We start from the raw sequence: 22,523 nt of genomic DNA, 5'->3' as shown, positions 1-22,523 counted from the left end.
CGGGGTGGGTCCAAGCGGGATGGGTGGGGTGCCTGGCACTCCTCCTGGCAAAGGGGACAAGATCCCTCCGCTCTGGCCCAGTCCTGCCTAGGAGGCTCCTGCTGGTGCTGCCCTGGGCTGGGGCAGGGTTGTTATGGGGGGCTCCAAGCTGCCTACCCCTGGGCCTCCTGGATGGTGGAAGCTGGGGGGGGTGGGGAGGGGTGCACCACCGCTCCATGCTCTCGTGACCCAGGGTAAGAGAAGCAGGATCCAAACACATTGTCTGTCTGCCTTCTCATTCATTTTCTTGGAAAACCTGCTGCAGCCTTAGGGGATCAGGCTGTGACCTGACATCCGCTGCCAGGAGTGAAAGAAGCCAGGATTGCAGGTGCTCCCCACACAGACTTGGGCCACAGGGCTGGGGAGGTGGGTGCAGGCAGGGGAGGAGCCCTGGAAGTTAGGGAAGACTACCCAGAAGGGAGATCCTAGGGAAGACCACCAGAGCCTCTGGGGTCCCTGTCTGCATAGACGCAGTACCCATTAGCATGAGGAGAGGAGGAGGCTGGTGGGGTCACTAGCTGGGGGTCCCCAGGGCAGACTTGTAGGGGCGCCTCCTCATGGGGGGCAGTAGACTTAAGAATTTAACAAGAGTTGCAGTATCTACATTGCTTCCAGGGTCAGGTCAACGAGAGCCCAGGCAAGGAGATGGGGGCATCCCTGCAGCTGGTGGGGTGACCCCGACTCCCACTGCAGAAGGAGCCTCAGAGAAACCCCAGAACAGCCTTTTCAACTCTTCTTTTTAAACTGCTGACAATTGCTTCAAAGGAAACCTCCAGCTCAGCTTGGAGGTCACCTACTCTCTCTGTCGGGCTCAGAAGAGACACCCCAAGAGGCAAATTCAAAGCCCTCCCCAGACTGTCTGAACCCCACAGGCCCAGTCCAATCACATCCATTTTCCAGCTGAGGAGCCTGCAAGCTGGGGAAGGGTGGTGCCCTGCCTGAGGACACTGCCCCCACACTCCAGGGATTCAAGGAATGGAAACACCAAGCCTGGAAGGTCCAGTTTATTCACTGCAGCAATCTCAGGCCAGCAACGGGCCCCGGGGTGGGGGTGGGGGGGGCGAGGGGCATTGCTGGCGTGGGTCTCCTGAGCACAGCCACACTGCACCTCACCTGTGCAACGCCAAGAGCGGGGACTGAGACGGCAGGTGGCCCACCTGCTCACGCAGGGCTGCAGGAGGAAGCGGGGGCAGGTCAGGAGAAACGCCGGCTTGCCACCTCCCATGCCCTGGAGGCACCTGAAGCCGAGGCCCCAGCCCCGGGCCCCCTGGCCCTCCTGCTAGGAACACCCCTGGCCCATTTTGGCAAGGACTCGAGTAAAGCTAAGCCCAGCACGACTTGCCCTGCCGCGAGCAGAGGGGAGCTCCTCAAGCCACCTCCCTCCCTGCCAAACACCCTCAGGGCCCAAGGACCTGAGCTGCCCTTGTGGAGTCTGGGGTACACTCCAGCTCCAAAATTCAAGCCAATTCAATGCTCTACTCCATAACAGAGCTGCAGAAATCTTTGCTGTAGGAGCACATGCCATGTTCCCTCTTTTGGTACCATCCCTCTACTTGAGGTCTCGGTGGGCAGGGGGAGCAGAGCGGTGGGTGGGTGGGGTGCAGGGGGTGTGTGCAATGCCGATCCTGTTTGGGGCCAGCTTGGTGGAGCCTAGGGGTCCTTACCCCTTCTCCACCTGCCTGGGTGCTGCCGTCACTGGTGGAGATAGGCTTCCAGCCAGACGTCACCAGACTTCTTCAGGGACCTGGGGAGGCAGGGGTAGGGGGTAAAGGTGGGGGTTAGGACCTCATGGGCCTTGCCCAGCCCCACTGCCCCCCTTCGCTGTGCTCCAGCTCAGCCGGCTGCCTCAGGGCCTCCACCCCTGCTGTTCCTTCAACCTGGAATGCTTTTCCTGCAGAGATCTGGTGGCGAGTCCCCTTACCACCCAGGTCCGCTTGCCTCACCTTCTGCAGATGGGCCCCCCACCCTGCCATGCTATTAAAAACTGCAGCCCCCGCCCCTGGCACTGCCCTTTTGGTGGGCGGGGGGTAGAGGGGGTGGTTTTTGTTTTTCTGGCCATAGCACTACTCCCACCCTCACGTTTTCTGCAAACTGCTTATTTAATTATTCTGTACTGCTCATTTCCTATTACCCCTGCTGGAACGTCAGCTCCAGGAAGGCAGGGGTCTCGGCCTGTCCCACTCACGGATGTACCGGTGGCACCGAGGGCAGGGCCCGGGGAGGGGATCCTACAGGCTCGCTGTGTGAGCAAGCCCAGAGAGATGGGCCAGTGCTGGCTCTCAGTGGGGAGGGAGGGGTCTGGGTAAGGGTGGACCCGGGGAGCCCCGAACGCAGATGGGGGCTGGCTGGGATGAGGCAAGCCCCCCACCTCCCCACCAAGCCGACGGGTCCCGGACGCACCCTTACCCGACAATGTCCGCCAGTGCGGTAAAGAAAGGCTTCACCTCGTAGGTGAGGCCGTGCTTGGCGCACAGCGCCCTGACCAGCGGGGCCACCCTGCGGTAGTTGTGGCGTGGCATCGTGGGGAAGAGGCTGGGGGTGGAGATGGGGAAAGAGCACACACAGCGGCGCTGGGTTGGGGGGACATGCCAGAGAGCACCCCACCCCTGCCCATTCATCCCTTCCCAGCAACCCACCACTTGCATCTTGGTCTCCCAAAGCAAAGACGGGGCTCCCAGTCCAGCCCCTGGGCTTGGGCATTCCCCCCTCCCGCCCCCATCGCACCCTCTCCGTGGCCCCAGTCTGGGCCCATACTCACTGGTGCTCAATCTGGAAATTGAGGTGCCCGCTGAACCAGTCGTTGAAGAGTGAGGGTTCCACGTTGCAGGTGGCTGCCAGCTGCCAGGAGTGGGTGGGGTGCAGGGGAGGGAGGCTGGCACAGGGTCCCGGCTCCTCCCCCCATGCCCCCCAGCTCCCGGCGGGCTGGCTCCCAGCTGGGACTCCCCCCTTTCCCCTTCTCCCCCCGCCCCCAGCACGGGCCCCGCCCACCCTGCCTCAGTCCCACCTGAGAGCTGGCCCAGTCGCGGTGCTTCTCATGGCCGATCTCCTTGGGGATGTGGTTTATCTGCGTGATCCACACGAACCAGTGGCTCTCCAGGACCCTGTGGGGGGAGTCCTTGGCACTTGGGTGCCGTGGGTGGAGGCTGGGGGGTGGGCGGTCACCCAGACCCGGGCCTCCGCTTCCACATCTGTACAATGGGACTGCAGTCACTCCTTCGCCAGGAGTTAAAGACGCTGGGGGAGGCTGAGCCCCGAGCAGCCCTGCTCTGGAGGGTGGGAACCCCCCAGGGGCCTCCTGCAAAGGCAGTAGCTGCTCCCCCCCACCCCACCTGTGGCACCTGTGCTCCCACCTCTCTCATGTTCATTCGATGCTCCCAATAACCGAGAGGTGGGGGGGGGCTGTGGTCCCCATTCTGCAATGGGGAAATGGACGCTCCGAGCCATCCTGCTGGCTGCATGGCACAACCCCCACCCCCCCACCAGCACCCTGCCATTTTCAACCAGGTCGTACCTGACAGCAACAAAGAGGAGGAGTGCCCCGGGGATGCCGTAGAAGGGGACATAGGACAAAAAGAAGCGGCAGTAGAAGCTGGCAGCCCAGAGCAGGTCCTGTGGAGATGGGGGGGGTGGCATAGGGTGTTCCAGGCAGCAGGGGTCTGGGAGGTGGGAGGGGGAGCTGGGAACATCCGCTGTCTCTGCCGTTTCATCTGCCCTGGACCCTGACAGGTCACTTGTCCCTCCCTGGGCCTTGGTTTTCTAAGCTGGATAAAGGGAAAGGATCTCTGCCCCGCCAATCTCATGGGACTAGGCACAGAGGGAAGGAGGGGGGGAGTCTGGGACACAAATGCCTGGCAGAGCTGGCCCAGGGAGGATGCCCCCACCTGGACAGACAACCATGCCCCCTGCACACATTGCTCGCTCTTCCCTTGCACACAAATACACATGACAGCGCTATGCCCACACTCCCTCTTCCCCTGCACACATACACGTACGGCACCGTCACAGCTGTCTGCATCGCAGACAGGCGCCAGCCTCCGGAAACCCCACCTGCTGCCACCCCAGCTGTGAGCCCGGGGGGGAGCCTGAGCAGGGATCGCCCCCCCGACCCCCACTCACCGTCCACTGCATGCACACGAGCATGTACGCCAGGTTTTCCACCTCGAAGTTCACCAGGGTGAGCAGTGGTGGGCCAACTGCAAGGAGCAGAGCACGTGTGTGTGTGTGTGTGTGTGTGTGTGTGTGTGTGTGTGTCTACACTCATCGCCTCGGCGTTCAAGGCCTCCCCAGGCTGGCCCTTATCCCTCACCCTCACCTCATCCCAGCCCTTAAATCCTCACTCTGTCCACCCCAACGGTTACCCAAGCCCTTTAGAGCCCTGGGCACCCCGATGTAAGGGCAGGAAGGAATTCCAACTAGGGGCTGGGAAAGCTCCAGGCAGGGCAGTGATTGCATCTGGCTGGAAGGTACCGCCAGCTAAGGAATAGCTAAGGCATCGGCCCAGCCCTAGGAGAGTCCGTACAGGCTGGGGGGACAGGGGTGTAATGGGGGTGCCCATGGCAGTGAGGGTTAGCAAGCTGGCCGCTTCCCCGGGAGGCGGCTGGGAAGACAAGCAGGTCAGGCCTGGCCACCCCCACCTCCCCAACTCCGGAGGACAAATGGGTACTCACTCAGGAAGAAGTACAGGTGTTGGTGGTTGTAAGGCAGGTATCTGCATTTCTTTTTGCCGTACTGTGGAAAGGCAGGAGGTGGCTGTGGGAGGGGTGAGGGCGGAGCAGGTCTCCAGGCTCTCCCTCTCTCGGGCAGGGTTGGGGACTGACTGTGGCCACTCAAGACTTGAGCAAATGGGGCTGTCATCCCAGCGGGCTGGGGAGGTGGGAGGGAGGGAAGGGGAACCTCTGGGGCCCGGCTCGGCCTGGAGCTTGGCAAGGGACCCGGGCTGGACCAGGCTACAGGGTTACTGCTGCCAGTCCTGCCCCCCTTTTAGCTGCAGGCCTAGGCCAAGTGGGCTCCCGCTCCTTTCCCGCCCCCCCCACCCATGCACCTCCACCGACGATTCTCCCAGGAGGAACACAGGTGCCACGGTCACATCTGGGTCCTTGTGGAAGATGTTGGGCTTGGCGTGGTGCTGGAAGTGGCGGAAGTTCCACCAGTGGGCAGAGAAGCCCTGCGGGGGTGGGGGGGACGAGGTGGGCACTCAGAGGTGGGGGACCAGGCTGTGCCCGCCCCACCCTGCCCCCACACACCTCGCCTGACCCCGCAGGGCCGCTGGCTGCGGCCTCCTACCCAGCCCCCCCCCGCCCCCACTCACCTTCAGCTGCCCCATCACAAACTGCTGGGCCACGTGGTTCCAGCGGGACTTCCGGAAGACGGAGGAGTGACCCAGGTCATGCTGCAGGCACCAGCACTGGGCCTGGGGAGACAGGCAGGGCAGGGGTGGGTCCTCCCGTGTACCTGGGAGGGTGCCTCAGCAGGACAGAAATCACAGGGTGGGGGGTGGAGTACCCGGCTCAGCCAGGGTGGAGGAAATTGGCCACCTCGGGGCCCCAGCCCTGGAGCCCCAGTGAGCCTTCCTAGCTCCCAGGGCACACCCCTACAGCTAATGATGTCAACAAGTGCGTTTCAGGGAGGTCGAGGCACCTGGAAAGCCGTGGCGGAGCTGTGGGGCAGAGCCAGCCTTCTAACTCCACGCCCTGTGCTCACCCAGGCTTTGTTAAAGAAGGAACCTCCTCAGACTCGTTTAAAATGCAGCTCAACCCACAGATGAAATGATTTCGGGGGCTCTCTGGCTGCTCATTCATTCATTCACCCATTCATTCATTCATTCAGCAAATGCGTCCAGAGTGCCCACGTGTCCGGCCCCAGGTCTGCAAGGTTAAGGCAGGTGCAACCCAGGGCTGAAAGGGGTCACCTGGGAGGTGGCTAAGATGAGGGCGGCGAAGGTGCTGGGCACCCAGCCGGGGCCCAGGAGGTAGACAATGAGCCAGGCGAGCGCCTCCATGGCGAGAATGTGGGCCAACAGGAGAGCAAAGAAAGCAGGCTTGGCCTCAAACAGCTTCATGTCCTCGGCTGCCTGGCGCAGGGCTCGGAAGTCTTCGACCAGCTGGGCCTGCCATGGGTGCAGTGACCGGTGAGCCAAGGGCATGTGATACCTGCCCCCCCCCTCACCTGAACCCCCTCCCCCCCCAGCTCCCCATGCCTCAGGCACTCCACCCAGGGCCAGGCCCAAGGTGGGGGAGTCAAATGTGATGGAAGGGGCGACGCAACAGTAGCTCAGCGCCAAGAATTCTGGCCTGCCGAGCTGGAGACCCGGGTTTGAATCCCAGAGCTGGTCCAATGCACAATAAAAAATAAAAATAAAGAAGGTGATGTTAGGCGGAGAGGACCCAGGCTGGGGTGAGAGCCGGGGAACCGGCTGGCAGAGGAGGCTCCCCCAAAGGCGTGGGGTGCATGAGAACTAGAGGAGGCCAGAGCGGGGAAAACCATAAGAGATGAGCTCATTGTGACAGGGAGGCCCAGAGGAGGGAAGGACCAGCAAGCGTCCAGCCAAACCAGATCTGGAGCTGTCACTGTGCTAGCTGGCCCCAGAAGGGACGGCCAACCCAGTGCCAGCCCAGATCCCCCCGGGGGACAACGGCAATGCTCCCACCTCCGCCAGTGCCCCCGTGGCCCCCCCACCAGGCCCCCCACTCACATTCTGGGGTCCGTCCTGGCTGGGCTCCTCTGGGGCCAGCTCGCCAACGAGCAGGGGCTGCAGGAACTTGCGCACAAAATTGAGGTCCTGGTGGAAGGCGCGGAAGGCATCCTAAAGGAGAGGCAGAGAGACAGACAGACAGCTGGAGGGACACCCAGAAGCAAAGGACAGAGACAGGGTGAACGACATTGCTGATGGGAGAGCAGGGCTGACACACAGATGGGAATTCAGCTGCCTGTTCAGTGGTGTGCGGGTTTGAAAGGATGTATGGCCCCTAGAAAAGCCACACGTTTTAATCTAAATCCCATGTCATAAAGGCAGAATAATCCCTATTCAATACTGTATGTTTGAAACTGTAATCAGATCATCTCCCTGGAGATGTGATTTAATCAAGAGGGGTTGTTAAACTGGATTAGGTGACGACATGTCTCCACCCATTTGGGTGGGTCTTGATAAGTTTCTGGAGTCCTATAAATGAGGGAACATTTTGGAGGATGAAGGAGATTCAGAGAGAGCAGAGAATGCTGCAACACCACGAAGCAGAGAGTCCACCAGCCAGCAACCTTTGGAGATGAAGAAGGAAAACACCTCCCAGGGAGCCTCATGGAACAGGAAGCCAGGAGAGAAAGCTAGCAGATGACCCTGGGCTCGCCATGTGCCCTTCCACTTGAGAGAGACCCTGAACTTCATCGGCTTTCTTGAACCAAGGTATCCTTCCCTGGATGCCTTTGATTGGACATTTCTATAGATGTGTTTTAATTGGGACATTTTTTCAGCCTTAGAACTGTACACTAGCAATTCATTAAATTCCTTTTAAAAGCCATTCTGTTTGTGGTGTATTGCATTCTGGCAGCTAGCAAACTACAACAAGTGGTCACAGAAAAAGGACCACAAGGGACAGCTGGACCCAGGATTTCCCCCACCCCCCACCCTCCATGGGCGCCCTGCTCAACAACCCTCACCCTTCTGCTCCCCCCAGCACTGGGGTGGGGTGGGGTGGGGGTGTCACCTAGGAGATGACAAGGATGAAGGAGGCAAGGGTGCTGGCCAAATCTGGTTGAATGTATCAAAATCTGATTTTGCAGGAAGGTCTGTCTCCTGGGAGACTCTGATTTCTTTCATCAAACAACTCAGCTTTTCCAAACTGAAAACTTAAAAGTTTTCTTTAAACCATCTACCTCCCTGCTGTGTGTAACATAAGATGTGGGTCACAAACGTTAGCTTTATCCAGCTTTTCCAAACACAAGCGGTAGGTAAATCTGTCTTTGAGAACCACTGGGTAACTGAGGGGTGGGGGAAATCAGCCAAAGGTCCACCTGAGTTCCTGGGGATGTGGTGGGGGGGGGGAGGCGGCTCGCGAGGAAGCCACACCAACAGTTAAAACGCTTGACTGACTGAATAAGGAAGGGCAGAGAATATAAAAGCTCCTTTTAAAAGTAAATGAGGGCGGGCCGCGGTGGCTCAGCGGACAAGAGTGCTTGCCTGCCGTGCCAGAGGACCCCGGTTCGATTCCCGGCCCCAGCCCATGTAAAAAACAAGCAAAACAAAACAAAATATAATAAAACAAGAAAATGTTTAAAAATGTTTCCCGTTCTTCCTCCCTTCCTTCCTTCCATCCTTCCTTCCTTCTCTGTCTTTCCTTCCTTTAAAAAAAAAAAAAAAAAAAAAAAAAGTAAATGAAATAAATTACCTAACATTTCTGGGACTTTCTGGAACAGCTGGGGGTAGGGGTGGGATACAATGCAAGGGAAAGAAGAGAAAAGAAAGGGGGGCCTAGAGAAAGAAAAAAGGGCTGGGGTGAGACATTAGCTGGGAAGCAGCCCTGAAGTGGCCATAACCCTTCCTCATCTCTTCCCCTACAATCTTGGTGTAATTAGCTCACAAACTGCTCAACAGCTCTTCTACAGATTTTTCACCCTTGCACCTTTCAGAGGCTTTCTCTGAATGGGCCAACCATGGCTACACCTTAGCCTGGAGGGCAGGAGGGGTGGCTGTCCCCAAGGGGGGTGACTGAGGGGTCCCCTGGCTGTTAAAGGAAGGACCCCTGAAGGAGGCTAAGCCAGAGCAGAGGCTTCCTTTGGTCCTGGAGATAATAAGCCTACTAGCTTGTGGTGTGTGTTCAAAGAGAAGTGACAGCTGGGACCCCTTAATCACCGCCCAACATCCCACACTGCCCTGGGAGAAGGAAGCCCCATAGACCCCTTCACCCCCATTTAGAGACCACCCCCAGAGAACTCTCCCCACGGCTCCCCTCTCCCTTGGGTTGCATGCTCCCTTACCAGCCCAGGGTGGCGTGGGGGCCCTGGGGCTTCTAGAATGAGCTGAGCCCTGGGGAAGGCAGACCTGGGGCCCCTGGGGCAGGGGAAGGGGCTGCACAAGTGCAGACCTCAGTTCCTCTGGGAATAGGGGAAGGGCAAACCGTGGAGGAGGGACGGCGAAACTGAGAGAGGCAGTGGTGAAGGGGAGGCTGGGAACTCACGGGAAGGTGCCTAGGTTTGGTGTCATCTGGGGGTGCCAGGGCTGGGGGGGGGGTGTTGGTGGGGCATCCAGGAGCTCTGCTGACCCCACTTGTCATGTCACCTTGAGCTAGTCCCTTCCCCATTCTACCCCTGGGCCTCGATTTCTTGGGCAAACCATAGGGGTAAGAGTTCAGGGCCTTTCTGTTTCTGGGTTGCGGAGTGTTGACTTCGATTCCCTCTTGTTTGCTTTGAGACAGGGACACAGAAACAGATGGACACAAGGGCACACTCACTGCCCCGACTGCTGTGGGTACGGCCCCAGATTTCCTCCCTCCTACCCCTGCCCTCTCCACCATCCTCTGTATCTGCTCCAGGGTCAACCCAGCACCCAGCAGACCCCTAGATGCTCCAGCCCCTTTAGCTGAGGAACTGGGGGAACAGCTAGGCCCCCCTGCTCCTTTCCTCTGGTCCGACTCATGCAGGTCCAGCCCTGCTTTGGTGGAGAACTGAGGCAGGCCCTTGGCTGGCAGGCCAGGCTCTCGGGGCTGGGCAGGCACTGTAAGCCAAGCTTCCTGCACTCTCAGCTGGCACCAGTGAAGTTCCCGGCCTCCGACTGAAACCTGATTGTTCTAGTTTGCTAGCTGCTGGAATACCACACAACAGAGATGGATTGGCTTTTATTAAAAGGGGATTTATTTCCTTAGTTCTCCAGAGGAAAGGCAGCTAACTTTCAACTGAGGTTCTTTCTCATGCGGGAAGGCACAGGGCAATCTCTGCTGGCCTTCTCTCCAGGCCTCTGGGTTCCAACAACTTTCCCTGGGGTAATTTCTTTCTACATCTCCAAAGGCCTGGGCTGAGCTGCGAGTGCTGAGATGAGGAATGCTGAGCTGGTTGGGCTGTGCTACGTTGAGCTCTCTCATTTAAGCACCAGCCAATAAATCAAACATCATTCATTGCAGCAGGCACACCTCCTAGCCGACTGCAGATGTAATCAGCAACAGATGAGGTTCACATGCCATCGGCTCATGTCCACAGCAATAGAACTAGGCACCTTCACCTGGCCAAGTTGATAACTGAATCTAACTACCACACCCAATGTACCCACCAACAGCTTCTCCTGGCACACGGACTGGGGCCCTGTGACCCTGAACAAGTGCCCACCACCCTGGGCTTCCGCTTGAGGACATGGGGATGTGCTGGAAGTTTAGACTCAGAGAAGTCAAGTCACTACCGAAGGTCACACAGCCCCATTTGGAGCAGGTCTGACTGTCAAAATGTTCTGTGGCCAGTCAGCCCTAAACATGAGCTGGCCATGCCCGAGCCACAGGGGAGCAAGGGGCTCCAAAGCGGGGTTGGGGTAGGAGGTGGGGGGAGGTTCTCATTACGAGGCAGGTCACCATCCTGAGCAAAGTCCCCACTGCTTGAACCCAGGCAGGCAAAGGGTGATCTCGGCACAAGCCGTCCTGAGTTCAGGCCACTCCAGGAAGCCCCAGGCTGGACCAGCTGGGACAAAGCACCCTCCCAGGGGCATGCGTGCCACCCCCTGGGACCCCTGAAGAAGTCGAAGGTGGACTCCAGGTGTCTGGTTGGGTCTTGAGCAGAGTTGGGTGGGACTGCTGGAATACAAAGGTCTCCCCTTAAAAGTTAAGCTCGTGATTGGGGTGTGTGTGTGTGAATCTGTCCACAACGGCATCCCTGGGGGGTCCTCGGAGCCTGGCACCCAGCTGATGCTTGGTAACTTGGGGTGAATCAGTGGAGGACAGAGCCAGCCTCCAGGAGACGGAGGCTCTGAGTGGTGGGGGACACCTGCCCGGGTCCCAGTATGCATGTGGCAGGGCTGGAACCCAACCCCAGTCCTGTCTTCAGGGATCTCCATACTCCCTCGGGGTGCATACAGCACTACCACCCAGCCCTGCCTCGGACCCTGGAAACCTCAGAGCTCCTGCCCCGCCCTGAGCATCTCAGAGGCTCCAGTGGAGGTGGGGGGCGAGGCAGAGATGGGGCGCCCTAGAATCCGCCTGCCTAGGGTGGACCCTGAGCCACCCCTTATTCGCTGTGGCACCCCAGACAAGACGGCATCCCTCCTCCATGCTGCATTTCCTCACCAGTGCAGTAGGAAGCACACGGGCCCATCTCGTGAGGTGGCTGGAGGACTGAGTGGGCAGCCCAGCACTTAGAATGGGCCAGGCGTCCGGCAAGCACTCCCCCGCCAGAGCTCTCATCCACACCCCTGCTGCCCCCACGTGTCCTTTCTTCCACTTTCTGAGGGTTAGTGCCCGCAGCAATGGGCATGGGGCAGGAGAACGGAGGTGGTCCCTGTGTGTCCAGTGCTAGGTGGGCCTGAGGCTGGAAGGCAGGAGGGGCTGGCAGCTTCCTTCCCCTCAGAAGCATAATGGGTAACAGGGAACGGTTTGGGTCACCCCCCAAAGACTCGAGAATGTTCCAGATAAGGAAGGGGGTAGAGCAGAGGATGCAGCAGGGCTGCCAGGGGCTTGGGGGGTCTGGGTCTCTCCTTAAAAGCCCCTGCAGAGGAGGTGGCAGAGGGTTGGGGAAATGTGGGGAGTTGGGGTGGGGGGGATATGCCCCAGCAGACATGCCCCAGCAGAAATCCCTCCCTCTCTCAGGAAGAATGATAAACCGGGAATTCCTGCCTGTGCTCTCTCTCTCCCTGCGCATCTAACGTGGCACATCCAACTCCCGTCTGGGCCTGTGGGGTATCCCCACTGGAGGACCGGCTCCACTCGCTGACCCAGGGGTGGCCCCAAAGCGGCTGGGTCTCCATGCACGCTGTCTTACCCACTCATGATCTTGGGCTCTTCCCAGCTATTTCATCAGAAACCCACAGTGACCCAGGCACCCTTGGAGGAAGAGCTGTTGCGGGGGTGCCCAGCAGGTTAAGAACCACCCCCCCCACACTGACATGCCAAGTTCCTCTGTGTGGCAAACCATCCCTGACTCCTCGTCTCCTCCAGGGGTGTGGGAGGGTGGGGGCATTACAGAAGGGACCCCACAGCACCCACAAAGTCACTTGTGAGGCAGCCAGCAAGGCGGGTGGGAGCAGAGTGTGGACTCTGGAGAAAGACTGTCTGGGCTCATGGCCAGCTGTACTTTTAGGACATGACCCTGAGCAGCCCCCATCCTCTGCCACACCCTCACTCCAGAGCCTCGATCCAGTCCCCTCCCCAACTCTCACCCAGACACAAACCCCACCTTCCCCACTCAAGGATGAACGTCTTCACTTCAAGCGCCCTGAGAAGGTCACAACATCTCATTCATCGGCAGCCTCAGTCTCCTCCCCTGCAAAACGGGGTAACAGTAGTTCCCACCTGAGGGGAATTAACTCAGTTACCATGTCTACAACACTCAGAACAGGACTTACTCAGTAACTCTTGGAACAGCACTTACTCAATAACGCTTGGGTGCAATTACTACGATTCAGCCTCTGGTGGCAGCATTGTAAACTCTCTCCCCCAGCTCAGATCAGGAGAGAGAGGTCATCTAGAGGAAGTTTCCTAGGTGAAAGCCACAACCCTTGAGCAGCCCTGTCAGAGCCCAGATAGAGAGGACTCGGAAAACCTACAGGCTATTGGTGTCTCTCCCAAAGCTCTAAACGGCATCAGGAGCTCGTGGGAAAACCCTCATCTTCACAGCAGCCAGGGAGATTGACTTTCTCTTGGTAATTCTGAAAGAGCTGTGGGGCTTAAAATCCCTGTATGAATAGGGCTTCAATCAACATCCAGGCATCAGCCTCCAGTTCATGTGAGAAGTACACTTGTTTTTTGTTTTTCAAAAAAAACAAAAAAGCAGAACTCCATTTTATTTTTTTTTAAAGAAAGCCATTTTTGCACACTAGTTGCAGTTTCTATTTCTAATAAGTATTGCAAAAGATTTAATTTGAGCTTTTCTACAAATTTTCGACCTCCAATAATGACTTTTCTTGCACAAGGCATACCTGATATCTTTTTACACTGCTTTTCCTTTCCTAAGAAAAGTACTGTTTCTTGAAGACAAGACTTTCCAAGATTAGGGATAAAAATATTTTTAAAGACTCTAAAGGTAGCTCACCTACAATTACCTTGATGAAGTCAAAAAATTAAAAGCCATTGAGACTAAAATAACTATATATAACACAAATATCTGCATTTAAATGATTTTTAAAACTGTTTATTTTGTAAGAGTGCACCCACAGTCCAAAGTAACCATGTTTTAAGAATCTTTTGGCCAAAAAATTACATAAAAACCCTTTTGGTTCAACCTAATAAAAGTGATATGTAGAAAATATTCCACATTCGTAAGTCTGTCTTTAAAAAGTTCAGATTCTATGAGCTGAGACTCAGCATCAAGGGATTGAGAAAAACCCTAGAATGAGCTGAGACTCAGCATCAAGGGATTGAGAAAACCTTCTGGACCAAAAGGGGTAAGAGTGAAGTGAAATGAGACAAAGTGTCAATGGCTGAGAGATTCCAAACAGAGTCGAGAGATTATTCTAGAGGTTATTCTTATGTATTAAGTAGATATCACCTTGTTAGTCAAGATGTAATGGAGAGGTTGGAGGGAACTGCCTGAAAATGTAGAGCTGTGTTCCAGTAGCCATGTCTCTTGAAGATGATTGTATAATGATATAGCTTTCACAATGTGACTGTGTGATTGTGAAAACCTTGTGTCTGATGCTCCTTTATCTACCTTGTCAACAGACAAGTAGAACATATGGAATAAAAATAAATAATAGGGGGAACAAATGTTAAAATAAATTTAGTTTGAAATGCTAGTGATCAACGAAAGGGAGGGGTAAGGGGTATGGAATGTACATATTTTTTTTCTGCTTTCGTTTTATTTCTTTTTCTGAATAGATGCAAATGTTCCAAGAAATGTTCATGATGATGAATATGCAACTATGGGATGATATTGTGAATTACTGATTATATACGTAGAACGGAATGATCAAAATAGGAGTGTTTGCGTTTGTTAGGTGTTTTTTGGTATTTAAAAAAAAAAGTTCAGATTCTAAAGTATTTCTAAGGTGCAATAGTCTGGAAACCAAATGCGTTTCTGCTGGAGAAGAGTATTCTTTTTTCCATCTCACTGACAGCACACTGAGCCCCGGAGGGGAAAGGATGTGTTTAAGGTCTTACTTAGAGCAAGGCTAGATCAGCTCCCTCTGAAAAGCCACCCTGAGCTGGTCTCTCACCATGCCTGCCACCCACTGCTCTGCTCACCCTTTGCCCTAGCCATGCTCTTCCTTCAGAGTCCAATGGAAAGGCCCCCCTCTTCCAAGAAGCTTCTCCGTTCTGTTCCCAGGCAAAAGGGGTGGTTCCATCACCCTTTCTCCTAGCCACTGCCCTTCTCCTGAGAGGCTCTGTACTGCCTTTAGGTAATTACCCAGGATACTCAGTTGCCCTAGGGTCCTCTTAGATGTACATCAGATTCCCTGTTTAGCCCTTCATGGCTCTCCATTCTGAGCACGGAGCTTAGAATGAAACCAAAGTCCTTCTAAGAGCATAAAGACCCAGCAGGAGCCAGCCCCTCTCCCCATTGCTCCCTACTCCAGCCACACTGACCACTTGGCCATGCCTTGGACATACCCAGGACAGCCCTACCTCTGAGCCTTTGCTCTAGGGAGTCCCTCTGCCCAGAACCCCCTCCCCCGGGGTCTCCTCACCTCCCCACTTTGTTTACTTGGCAGCTATATCGGCAAGCCTTAGAATACGAGTTTGGCACGTAGCAACGCTCATGAAGAGTGGCTGATGATTAAATGCTTAAATGACTGAAGGAAGGTGGGGTGGTCTGAAAGGACTTATATGTATCCTAGAAAAGCCATGTTTTAATCCTAATCAAACTCGTGGGAGCAACGGTTTCTTCTAATCCCTATTCAGCACTATAGGCTGGAAATTTGATTAGGTTATCTCCAAAGAGATGTGCCTCAATCAATTCGGGGCATGAAAACTTGAATAGATGGAGACGTGTCTCCACCCATTCTACGTGAGTCTTGATCAGTTTACTGGAATCCTATAAAAGAGGAGACATTTTTGGAGAGAGTGCCTTTTGGAGAACCATAACAGAATGGTTTTATCCATATTCTTTCCCTCATCTGTCCACATCCTGAATCAAAGGAGCAGCACGCACAAGGTTTTCACAATCCCACAGTCACACATAGCAAAAGCTATAGAGTTATACAATCACCTTCAAGAACCAAGACTACTGGGACAGAGGTCTACAGTTTCAGGTACTTCCCTCCAGCTACTCCAACACACCATGAACTAAAAAGGGGATGCAGAGCTTCATGAATTAAGAGGCGTGGAGAGAAAACCAGAAGATGTCGCCATGTTCACCACGTGCCCTTCCAGTTGAGAGAGGAACCCTGAACATCATTGGCCTTCTTGAACCAAGGTATCTTTCCCTGGATGCCTTAGACTGGACATTTCCATAGACTTGTTTAATTTGGACATTTCCACGGCCTCAAAACTGTAAACTTGCAACTTATTAAATTCCCGTTTTTTAAAAGTCATTCTGTTTCTGGTATATTGCATTCCAGCAGCTAGCAAACTAGAACAGAAGGATTCATGAGTGAAATAAGATAGCTAAGCAGCAGTGAGTCCTGGTAGCCAAGAGCTTGGGCTGAGGATCTAAATCCAAGACTGAGCACTTCATTTAAAGTCACTTTTGCCTCTCCGTGCCTCAGTTTTCTCAGCTGAAAAGTGGGAGCGACAGCAGTAGGCCCTGCCTCCTAGGGGTATTTTGAGGATTAAGAGAGCCGGTCCTTCTGTGAATGTGAAAACCTTGTGTCTGATGCTCCTTTTAGCTACTATATCAACAGAAGAGTAGAACATATGGAATAAAAATAAATAACAGGGGGAACAAATGTCAAAATAAATTTAGTTTGAAATGCTAGTGGTAAATGAAAGCGAGGGGTAAGGGGTATGGTATGTATAATTTTTTTTTCTCTATTATCGTTATATTTCTTTTTCTGTTTTTTTATTTCTTTTTCTAAATCGATGCAAATGCTCTAAGAAATGATGAATATGCAACTGTGATGATATTAAGAATTACTGATTATATATGTAGAATGGAATGATATCTTAATGTTTTGTTTGTTAATTTTTTTTAATTAATAAAAAAAAGTTAAAAAAAAAAAATGAGAGCCGGTCTTTCCCAGGGGTGTAAATTTCCCTGGCAACGTGGGACACAACTCCCAGGATAAGCCAGGACCCAACATCATGAGATTGAGAAAGTCTTTCTGATCAAAAGGGAGAAGAGAGAAATGAGACATAATAAAGTTTTAGTGGCTGAGAGATTTCAAACTGAGCCAAGAGGTTATCCTGGAGGTTATTCTTATGCATTATACAGACATCCCCTTTTTAGTTTATGGTGTATTGGAGTGGCTGGAGGGAAGCACCTGAAACTGTAGAGCTGTGTCCCAGTAGCCTTGATTCTTGAAGACAAGTGTATAACGGTATAGCTTTTACAACATGACTGTGTGATTGTGAAGACCTTGTGTCTGATGCTCCTTTTATCCAGGATATGGACAGATGAGTAAAACAATATGGATAAAATAAATAAATAAATAACAGGGGGACAAAGGGTAAAATAAATCAGGTAGATTGCAATACTAGCAGTCAATGAGAGGGGGAGGTAAGGGGTATGGGATACATGAGTTTTTTAATTTTATTTCTTTTTCTGCAGTGATGCAAACATTCTAAAAAAATGATCATGGTGATGAATACACAACTATGCGATGATATTGTGAGCCACTGATGGTACGCCATGTATGGACTGTATGTGTGCGAAGATGTGTCAATAAAAATTTTTTTTTAATTTAGGCCTAAGAGTCACCGCCAAGAGAGCCTCTTTTGTTGCTCAGATGTGGCCTCTCTCTCCAGCCAACACAACAAGCAATCTCACCACCCTCCCCCTGTCTCTGTGGGACATGACTCCCAGGGGTGTGGACCTTCCTGGCAACGTGGGACAGAAATCCTAGAATGAGCTGAGACTCAGCATTAAGGGATTGCGAAAACCTTCTCAACCAAAAGGGGGAAGAGTGAAATGAGAAAAAGTGTCAATGGCTGAGAGATTCCAAACAGAGTGGAGAGATTATCCTGGAGGTTATTCTTAAGCATTGAGAAGATATCACCTTGTTATTCAAGATGTAAGGGCGAGGCTGGAGGGAACCGCCTGAAAATGTAGAGCTGTGTTCCAGTAGCCATGTTTCTTGGAGATGATTGAATAATGATATAGCTCTCACAATGTGACTGTGTGATTGTGAAAATGTTGTGTCTGATGCTCCTTTTATCTACCTTGTCAACAGATGAGTAGAACATATGGAATAAAAATAAATAATAGGGGGAACAAATGTTAAAATAAATTTAGTTTGAAATGCTAGTGATCAGTGAAAGCAAGGGGTAAGGGGTATGGTAGGTATAATTTTTTTTTCTGTTTTTGTTTTATCTCTTTTTCTACTGTCTTTTTATTTCTTTTTCTGAATGGATGCAAATGTTCTAAGAAATGATGAATAGGCAACTAAAAAAAAATTTTTTTTTCAAAAAGAGAGGGTACCTAGAAAACGAGCACTGAGCCCAGAGCCTGACACCCAGTAGGTGCTCGGCACAGGGCCCTGGTGTACTTCTGACTAGCAGCATCCCGGCCTCGGCCTCCCTGGCCGTCTCAGGCTGCCGGTGCATCTCAGACAAACCTGGCCTGGGGCCCAAAGTGCTCTCCCCAGGGCACCTGGCTTTGCATTCCAGGGTGGCCACAGACTGACTTCACCGCACAGGAACTCTGGAATTTCCTGGCAGGAAGGCTTCTGTTGCCTGGGGAAGAGAAGAGCTGATGGGCAGCTGGGGCTGGGAGGAGGAGGCTGCTCAGAAAACCCAGGTCCGGGAGGATGGTGCCCCACTCCCACCTGAGCTCCAGGGTCCGCGATGGGGCACCGGGGGTCCGGGCTTTTGGTCACGCCCCTATAGGGCACTAAGCCGGCCCAACCCCTGGTCTGCCAGGTGGGCCCATTAAGAACAAAGACTGAGGACAGTTCTTTTTCCCTGGCCACCTTACAGCCCTTTTGGCCTAAATGGATCAGACATTTTTGGCGAAACTGGTCCAGTGTTGGGGTCTTGGGGGAGTAAGAGACTGCCTAAAGTAACCCCTCCCTGTTACAGATAGGGACAGAACCTGACAAGGTCACCTGGCAAAGGGGTGGCCGTGCCATGGCTGGTCCACTGCACTTAACAGTTTGCAAGGCGCATTTGCACTTTACCAGCCAGCAACAGGTACTGAGCACCAACTGCTATCCAACCTGGGGCCCTAGATTGAGAAGACACAGTCCTGCCCTCACAGGGCTCACTGGCAGGCCCAGTTTCCCCCATTTTACAGATGAGGAAAACTGAGGCTCAAAGAAGTGACGTGCCTCCTGGTTCAGGGTCACTCAGAGGCTCCAATGGCAGAACCAGGACCCAGCCCCAGGAGCAGAGAGGCTTTTTTTTTTTTTTTTTTAACATGGGCAGGCACCGGGAATCGAACCCGGGTCCTCTGGCATGGCAGGCAAGCATTCTTGCCTGCTGAGCCACCGTGGCCCGCCCAGAGAGGCTTTTGTTTGTTTGTTTCGTCTCGTTTTAATGGAACTGGGAACACAGAGCTTGTTGGCCACAAATCAATTAGAAAATTATCAGATGGAGGTCTCAGGGTGTCAAGCTAAATGTAAGATGAGGTTCCCACCTGGGAGAGCTCCCAGCACAAGCCTGGCCACCAAGCAGGAAAAGCATTTAATAGATGCAGTTTTCCTTTCCCTGGCTTGGCTCATCCTGTCCCACAGGTCAGAGGTTGAAAAAGCCAGAGCAGGCACCCAAGGGACCCTCGAAGGGCAGGAGGGCACAGCCAGGCCCAGTGGAGAGGAGCTGTAGACCTCACCTCCCCACCCACACACACACACGCATGCTCACGGAAATGCACACACATATGACTACACGTATATGCAACTGCATGCACATACAACCATGGGCACACACAACCACAGACACAACTGCACACAATCACACAAACAGCCTCACACACGTGCCCGCAGGCATTCACACACATACACACACCTCCCACACACAGCCCTTTGCACACACATGCAGGCAATTGCACGCACACATACAGGCCTGCGTGTGCACCCACCCAGAGGCAGAAACTGGAGCACGTGCCCATGTTCGCACACTCATTGGCCCACAGGCTGCTTCCACTCGAGGGATCTGCTGTTCTCTCGTGCCTACAACCAGCCCCTCAGCTCTCCTGGACAAGGCCTGCTGCTAGTTTCTAGAGTTTTAGGTTTCAGCTCCAGGTGGTTTCTGACCCTAATCCCTCAGCTTCCTGGGGTGCAAATGAGGAAGAGAGAGATTTTTTTCCCCTAAAAGAGTCCTGAGAATATTGCCCATGCCATATGCAGGGGATCGATCAGCAGTCCTGCCAACAGGGACACTGACAGCCCTGCAACAGGACACAATCCCTACTGCTGCCTAAAATCCCTTCCTTCCTGGTACCCAGTGTGGCCAGCCCAGAATCTGGGATGGTCAAGGTCAGTGCCTTGTGGCCCCCATCCTTCCTTCTCCCAGCGGGGGACTGAGGGAAAGGGGTCCCTAAGAAGCCTGGTCCCAATGGGCTGCCCCACTGCCAGGCTCCAGTGGACAGTCCAGGCCACCTCCCTCCTTAGCCAAAACATGTCTGGCTTGGGCTGAGAAGGGGAAGTGTGGGCTCCCCAGGGGCCAGCCTGCTCCTGTGCTCCTGGGGTGACTGTGCTTCCTGCCAAGGCCCACCCAGTCTGGCTGGCAAAGTCCCCCCGCATTCAGCTACCAGTCTAGGAGAGGTGAGTCACTGATCCTTGGAGCCATTTACAGCAGCTTTTGGGAAAGCCACAGACCTCTCCACCCTGCCCAAGTTTGGCCGTCCGGCCCCCAGTCTCTGAAGGCACATCTCTACTGGCCCCTGGCACCCAGCAAGCACCCAGTCTGGGAGAATCTCAGAGCAACAGGGAAGATCCCCGCCTATTGACAGGTTCTTTCCATCCTGGCACACCCACCCCTGAGAGTCACCCCCTACCGCACAGGCGTGCCCCACCCCAGCCTGGTACATGAATGGGGTGTGGGGACCCCCTGCAGGCACATGGCCTCTTTACCCCACCCACATCAGGCTCCAGGTTGGTCCACCTCAACTCCGGGTCCTAGGCTGAGGTCAAAGGTCAGCCAGGGTGGGAAAGAAGCACAGGCCCCGCCCACGACCCAGGCCCCAGCCAGCCAGCCCCAGGCTCGGTCCCCAAGCCAGCGGCCGGCTGCCTCACCGTGGCATCCTCGGCGCCGTGGTGGCCGATGAGGCGGCTGCCCCCGGGATGCCTCTGTGCCCAGCGGCTGATGTCGTAGACGCGGCGCTCAATGACCAGCCACTTGTCGCCGGGCAGGTCGTGCTGGCGGATCTGCTCCCAGCGGAAGGTGGGCGGCGGCGGCATCCCTCCCTGCGCGGTCCCCTCCCGCCGCCCCGGGCGTCCGCCGGGCTCCCCGACGCCGCCCATGGCTGCGCGCAAAAGTCCTGGTGAACCCGGGGGGCCTGCAGAGGCGCCGGGTGGGGGTGGGGTGGGGACACCCAGGTGGCCCTCCCGGGGGTTTCCTCGGCCGCCACCCGCCCTCTCCGGCCCCGCCCCTGGCGCTGCGGCCGCCGTACGAGCGTGCGCCTGCCCGGCTCTCCGCGCAGGGAACTTTTTCCTCCCTTATAACCGCGCCGACAGCGCCTCGCCCCCCCCATCCCGCCCCGCTCTCCCCCTCCCCCTCCCCCTCCTCCCCCCAGGCTCGCCTGCCCCGCGCCGACTCCAATCCCCGCACAGCACCGCGCCTGCCATTGGCTGCGCCCGCGCTCGGGCTGGCGGCGGAGGGCGGTGTAGAGGTGGGCACGCCCCGCCCGGGAGGGCTGCTGCCACCGCGCCCGGCCCTTGCCCACGGGGCACCGTCCCGCCCCCGCTCTTCCTCCCTCCCCCTCCCCCCCCCCCAAGGCTCGGCGGGACCGGGGGATCGGAGACACGCGGCAGCACACCCCGGGGTATGGGGGGCTGGGGAGGGGGGGCCGAGGCCGAGCCCGGGTCTGCGACCCGTGGGGGGCCTGGGATCAGAAGGGGGCTCCCCAGCCGCGCTTGCTGGAACGGCCATTCCCGAGCGCGCAGAGGTGGGGACGCTCGCTCCAGGTGGCCGTAAACAGCTTTGGAAAACGGTGGGCCCCAGAGTGTGTGTGTGGGTGGGGTGGTAGGAACTGGCCCCCGCCACCCCAACCGCTTACGGGCCACGTGACCCCACAGGGTGCCCGGCTAGGGGACAGTGGAGGTTTCCATCTCCAGGGCTGCAGGACCCGCAGAGCGGGGTTCACTGGAGAGGAAAGGAGACCCCAAAGCTTGGGGCGAGTGCTAGGATAGCCTCCCTTATATTTTACTGAAATAAATTCAAGTTCTTTGGAGAGTGTAGGCAGCTCCCTAAATCGTTCTGAATTTCTTTGAGATTAAGATGTCCCTTCCTTCTCAATCTTGGGGCTTGCCTTTATGAAACTTATTTCTGCAATGGCAAAGTTAAGCCTACTTGTAATTATGCCTAAGACTCACCCCCCAGAGAACATCTTTTGTTGCTCACATGTGGCCTCTCTCTGTAAGCCAGCTCTGTAGATGAACTCACTCCCTCCATCCCTATGTGGGACTTGACTCCCAGGGGTGTGTCTCCCTCACAATGTAGGACAGGACTCCTGGGGATGAACCTTGTCCTGGCCTCATGGGACTGAGAATGCCTTCTTGACCAAAAGGGGGGAATAAATGAAACAAAAATAAAGTTTCAGTGGCTAAGAGATCTAAAATAGAGTTGAGAGGTCAACCGTAAGAGGTTCCCTTATGCAAGCTTCAGCTAGATATTGCAGATTGCCACAGTATGCCAAGCCCCAGACAACAGTATTCCTGAAAACCCTAAAGAAAACCCTGGGCTCTATAAAAGTTTTTCTTAGGTAAGTTTTTTTTTTTTCCCCAGACACTTTAAGGCCTCCAGATTGTTCCTATGCCAGCTAAACCCTGAATCCCAGAGGTACCAGTCTCTGCAAGAACGCTGACCGGTTTCATTTCTCTCTACCCCATAAGTTTGACACCGTTTCCAGTACAAAGACGTTAAAGTGGGCATTGCCCAGATGTCCCTGAAGACTGAGAGAACGAGCAAATGAGAGGGAGGAGGTGTAATGGAGAAATTCGGATTTAACAAATGATTATAACTACTGAACCATTATATAAATATTTCTCTTTAGTTCCTAGTGTATTAAAATAGCCAGAAGGAAATACCTGAAATTGTCCAAATGTA

At 54.7% G+C, this 22,523-nt stretch overlaps 1 protein-coding gene across 1 annotated transcript; it reads right to left on the bottom strand.

The window, feature by feature from the left end:
* Window positions 1-1,035: 1,035 nt before the first annotated feature.
* FADS3 (fatty acid desaturase 3) lies at window positions 1,036-20,719 on the bottom strand. The gene is made up of 13 exons (XM_077114986.1): window positions 20,492-20,719; window positions 6,731-6,841; window positions 5,948-6,145; window positions 5,348-5,449; window positions 5,081-5,203; window positions 4,707-4,767; window positions 4,156-4,232; window positions 3,551-3,648; window positions 3,044-3,140; window positions 2,798-2,877; window positions 2,446-2,571; window positions 1,704-1,783; window positions 1,036-1,210 (listed from the first exon to the last, which is right to left on the bottom strand). Exons 1-12 carry the CDS (start codon window positions 20,717-20,719, stop codon window positions 1,732-1,734), a joined length of 1,353 nt encoding a protein of 450 aa, XP_076971101.1. The 3' UTR covers window positions 1,036-1,210; window positions 1,704-1,731.
* Window positions 20,720-22,523: the final 1,804 nt, after the last annotated feature.

This window comes from Tamandua tetradactyla, chromosome 9, assembly GCF_023851605.1.
Source record: "Tamandua tetradactyla isolate mTamTet1 chromosome 9, mTamTet1.pri, whole genome shotgun sequence".
In the NCBI taxonomy this organism is placed as follows: domain Eukaryota; kingdom Metazoa; phylum Chordata; class Mammalia; order Pilosa; family Myrmecophagidae; genus Tamandua; species Tamandua tetradactyla.
The sequence above is the reverse complement of the archived record's forward strand: the minus strand, read 5'-3'. Positions and strand labels throughout refer to the sequence as shown.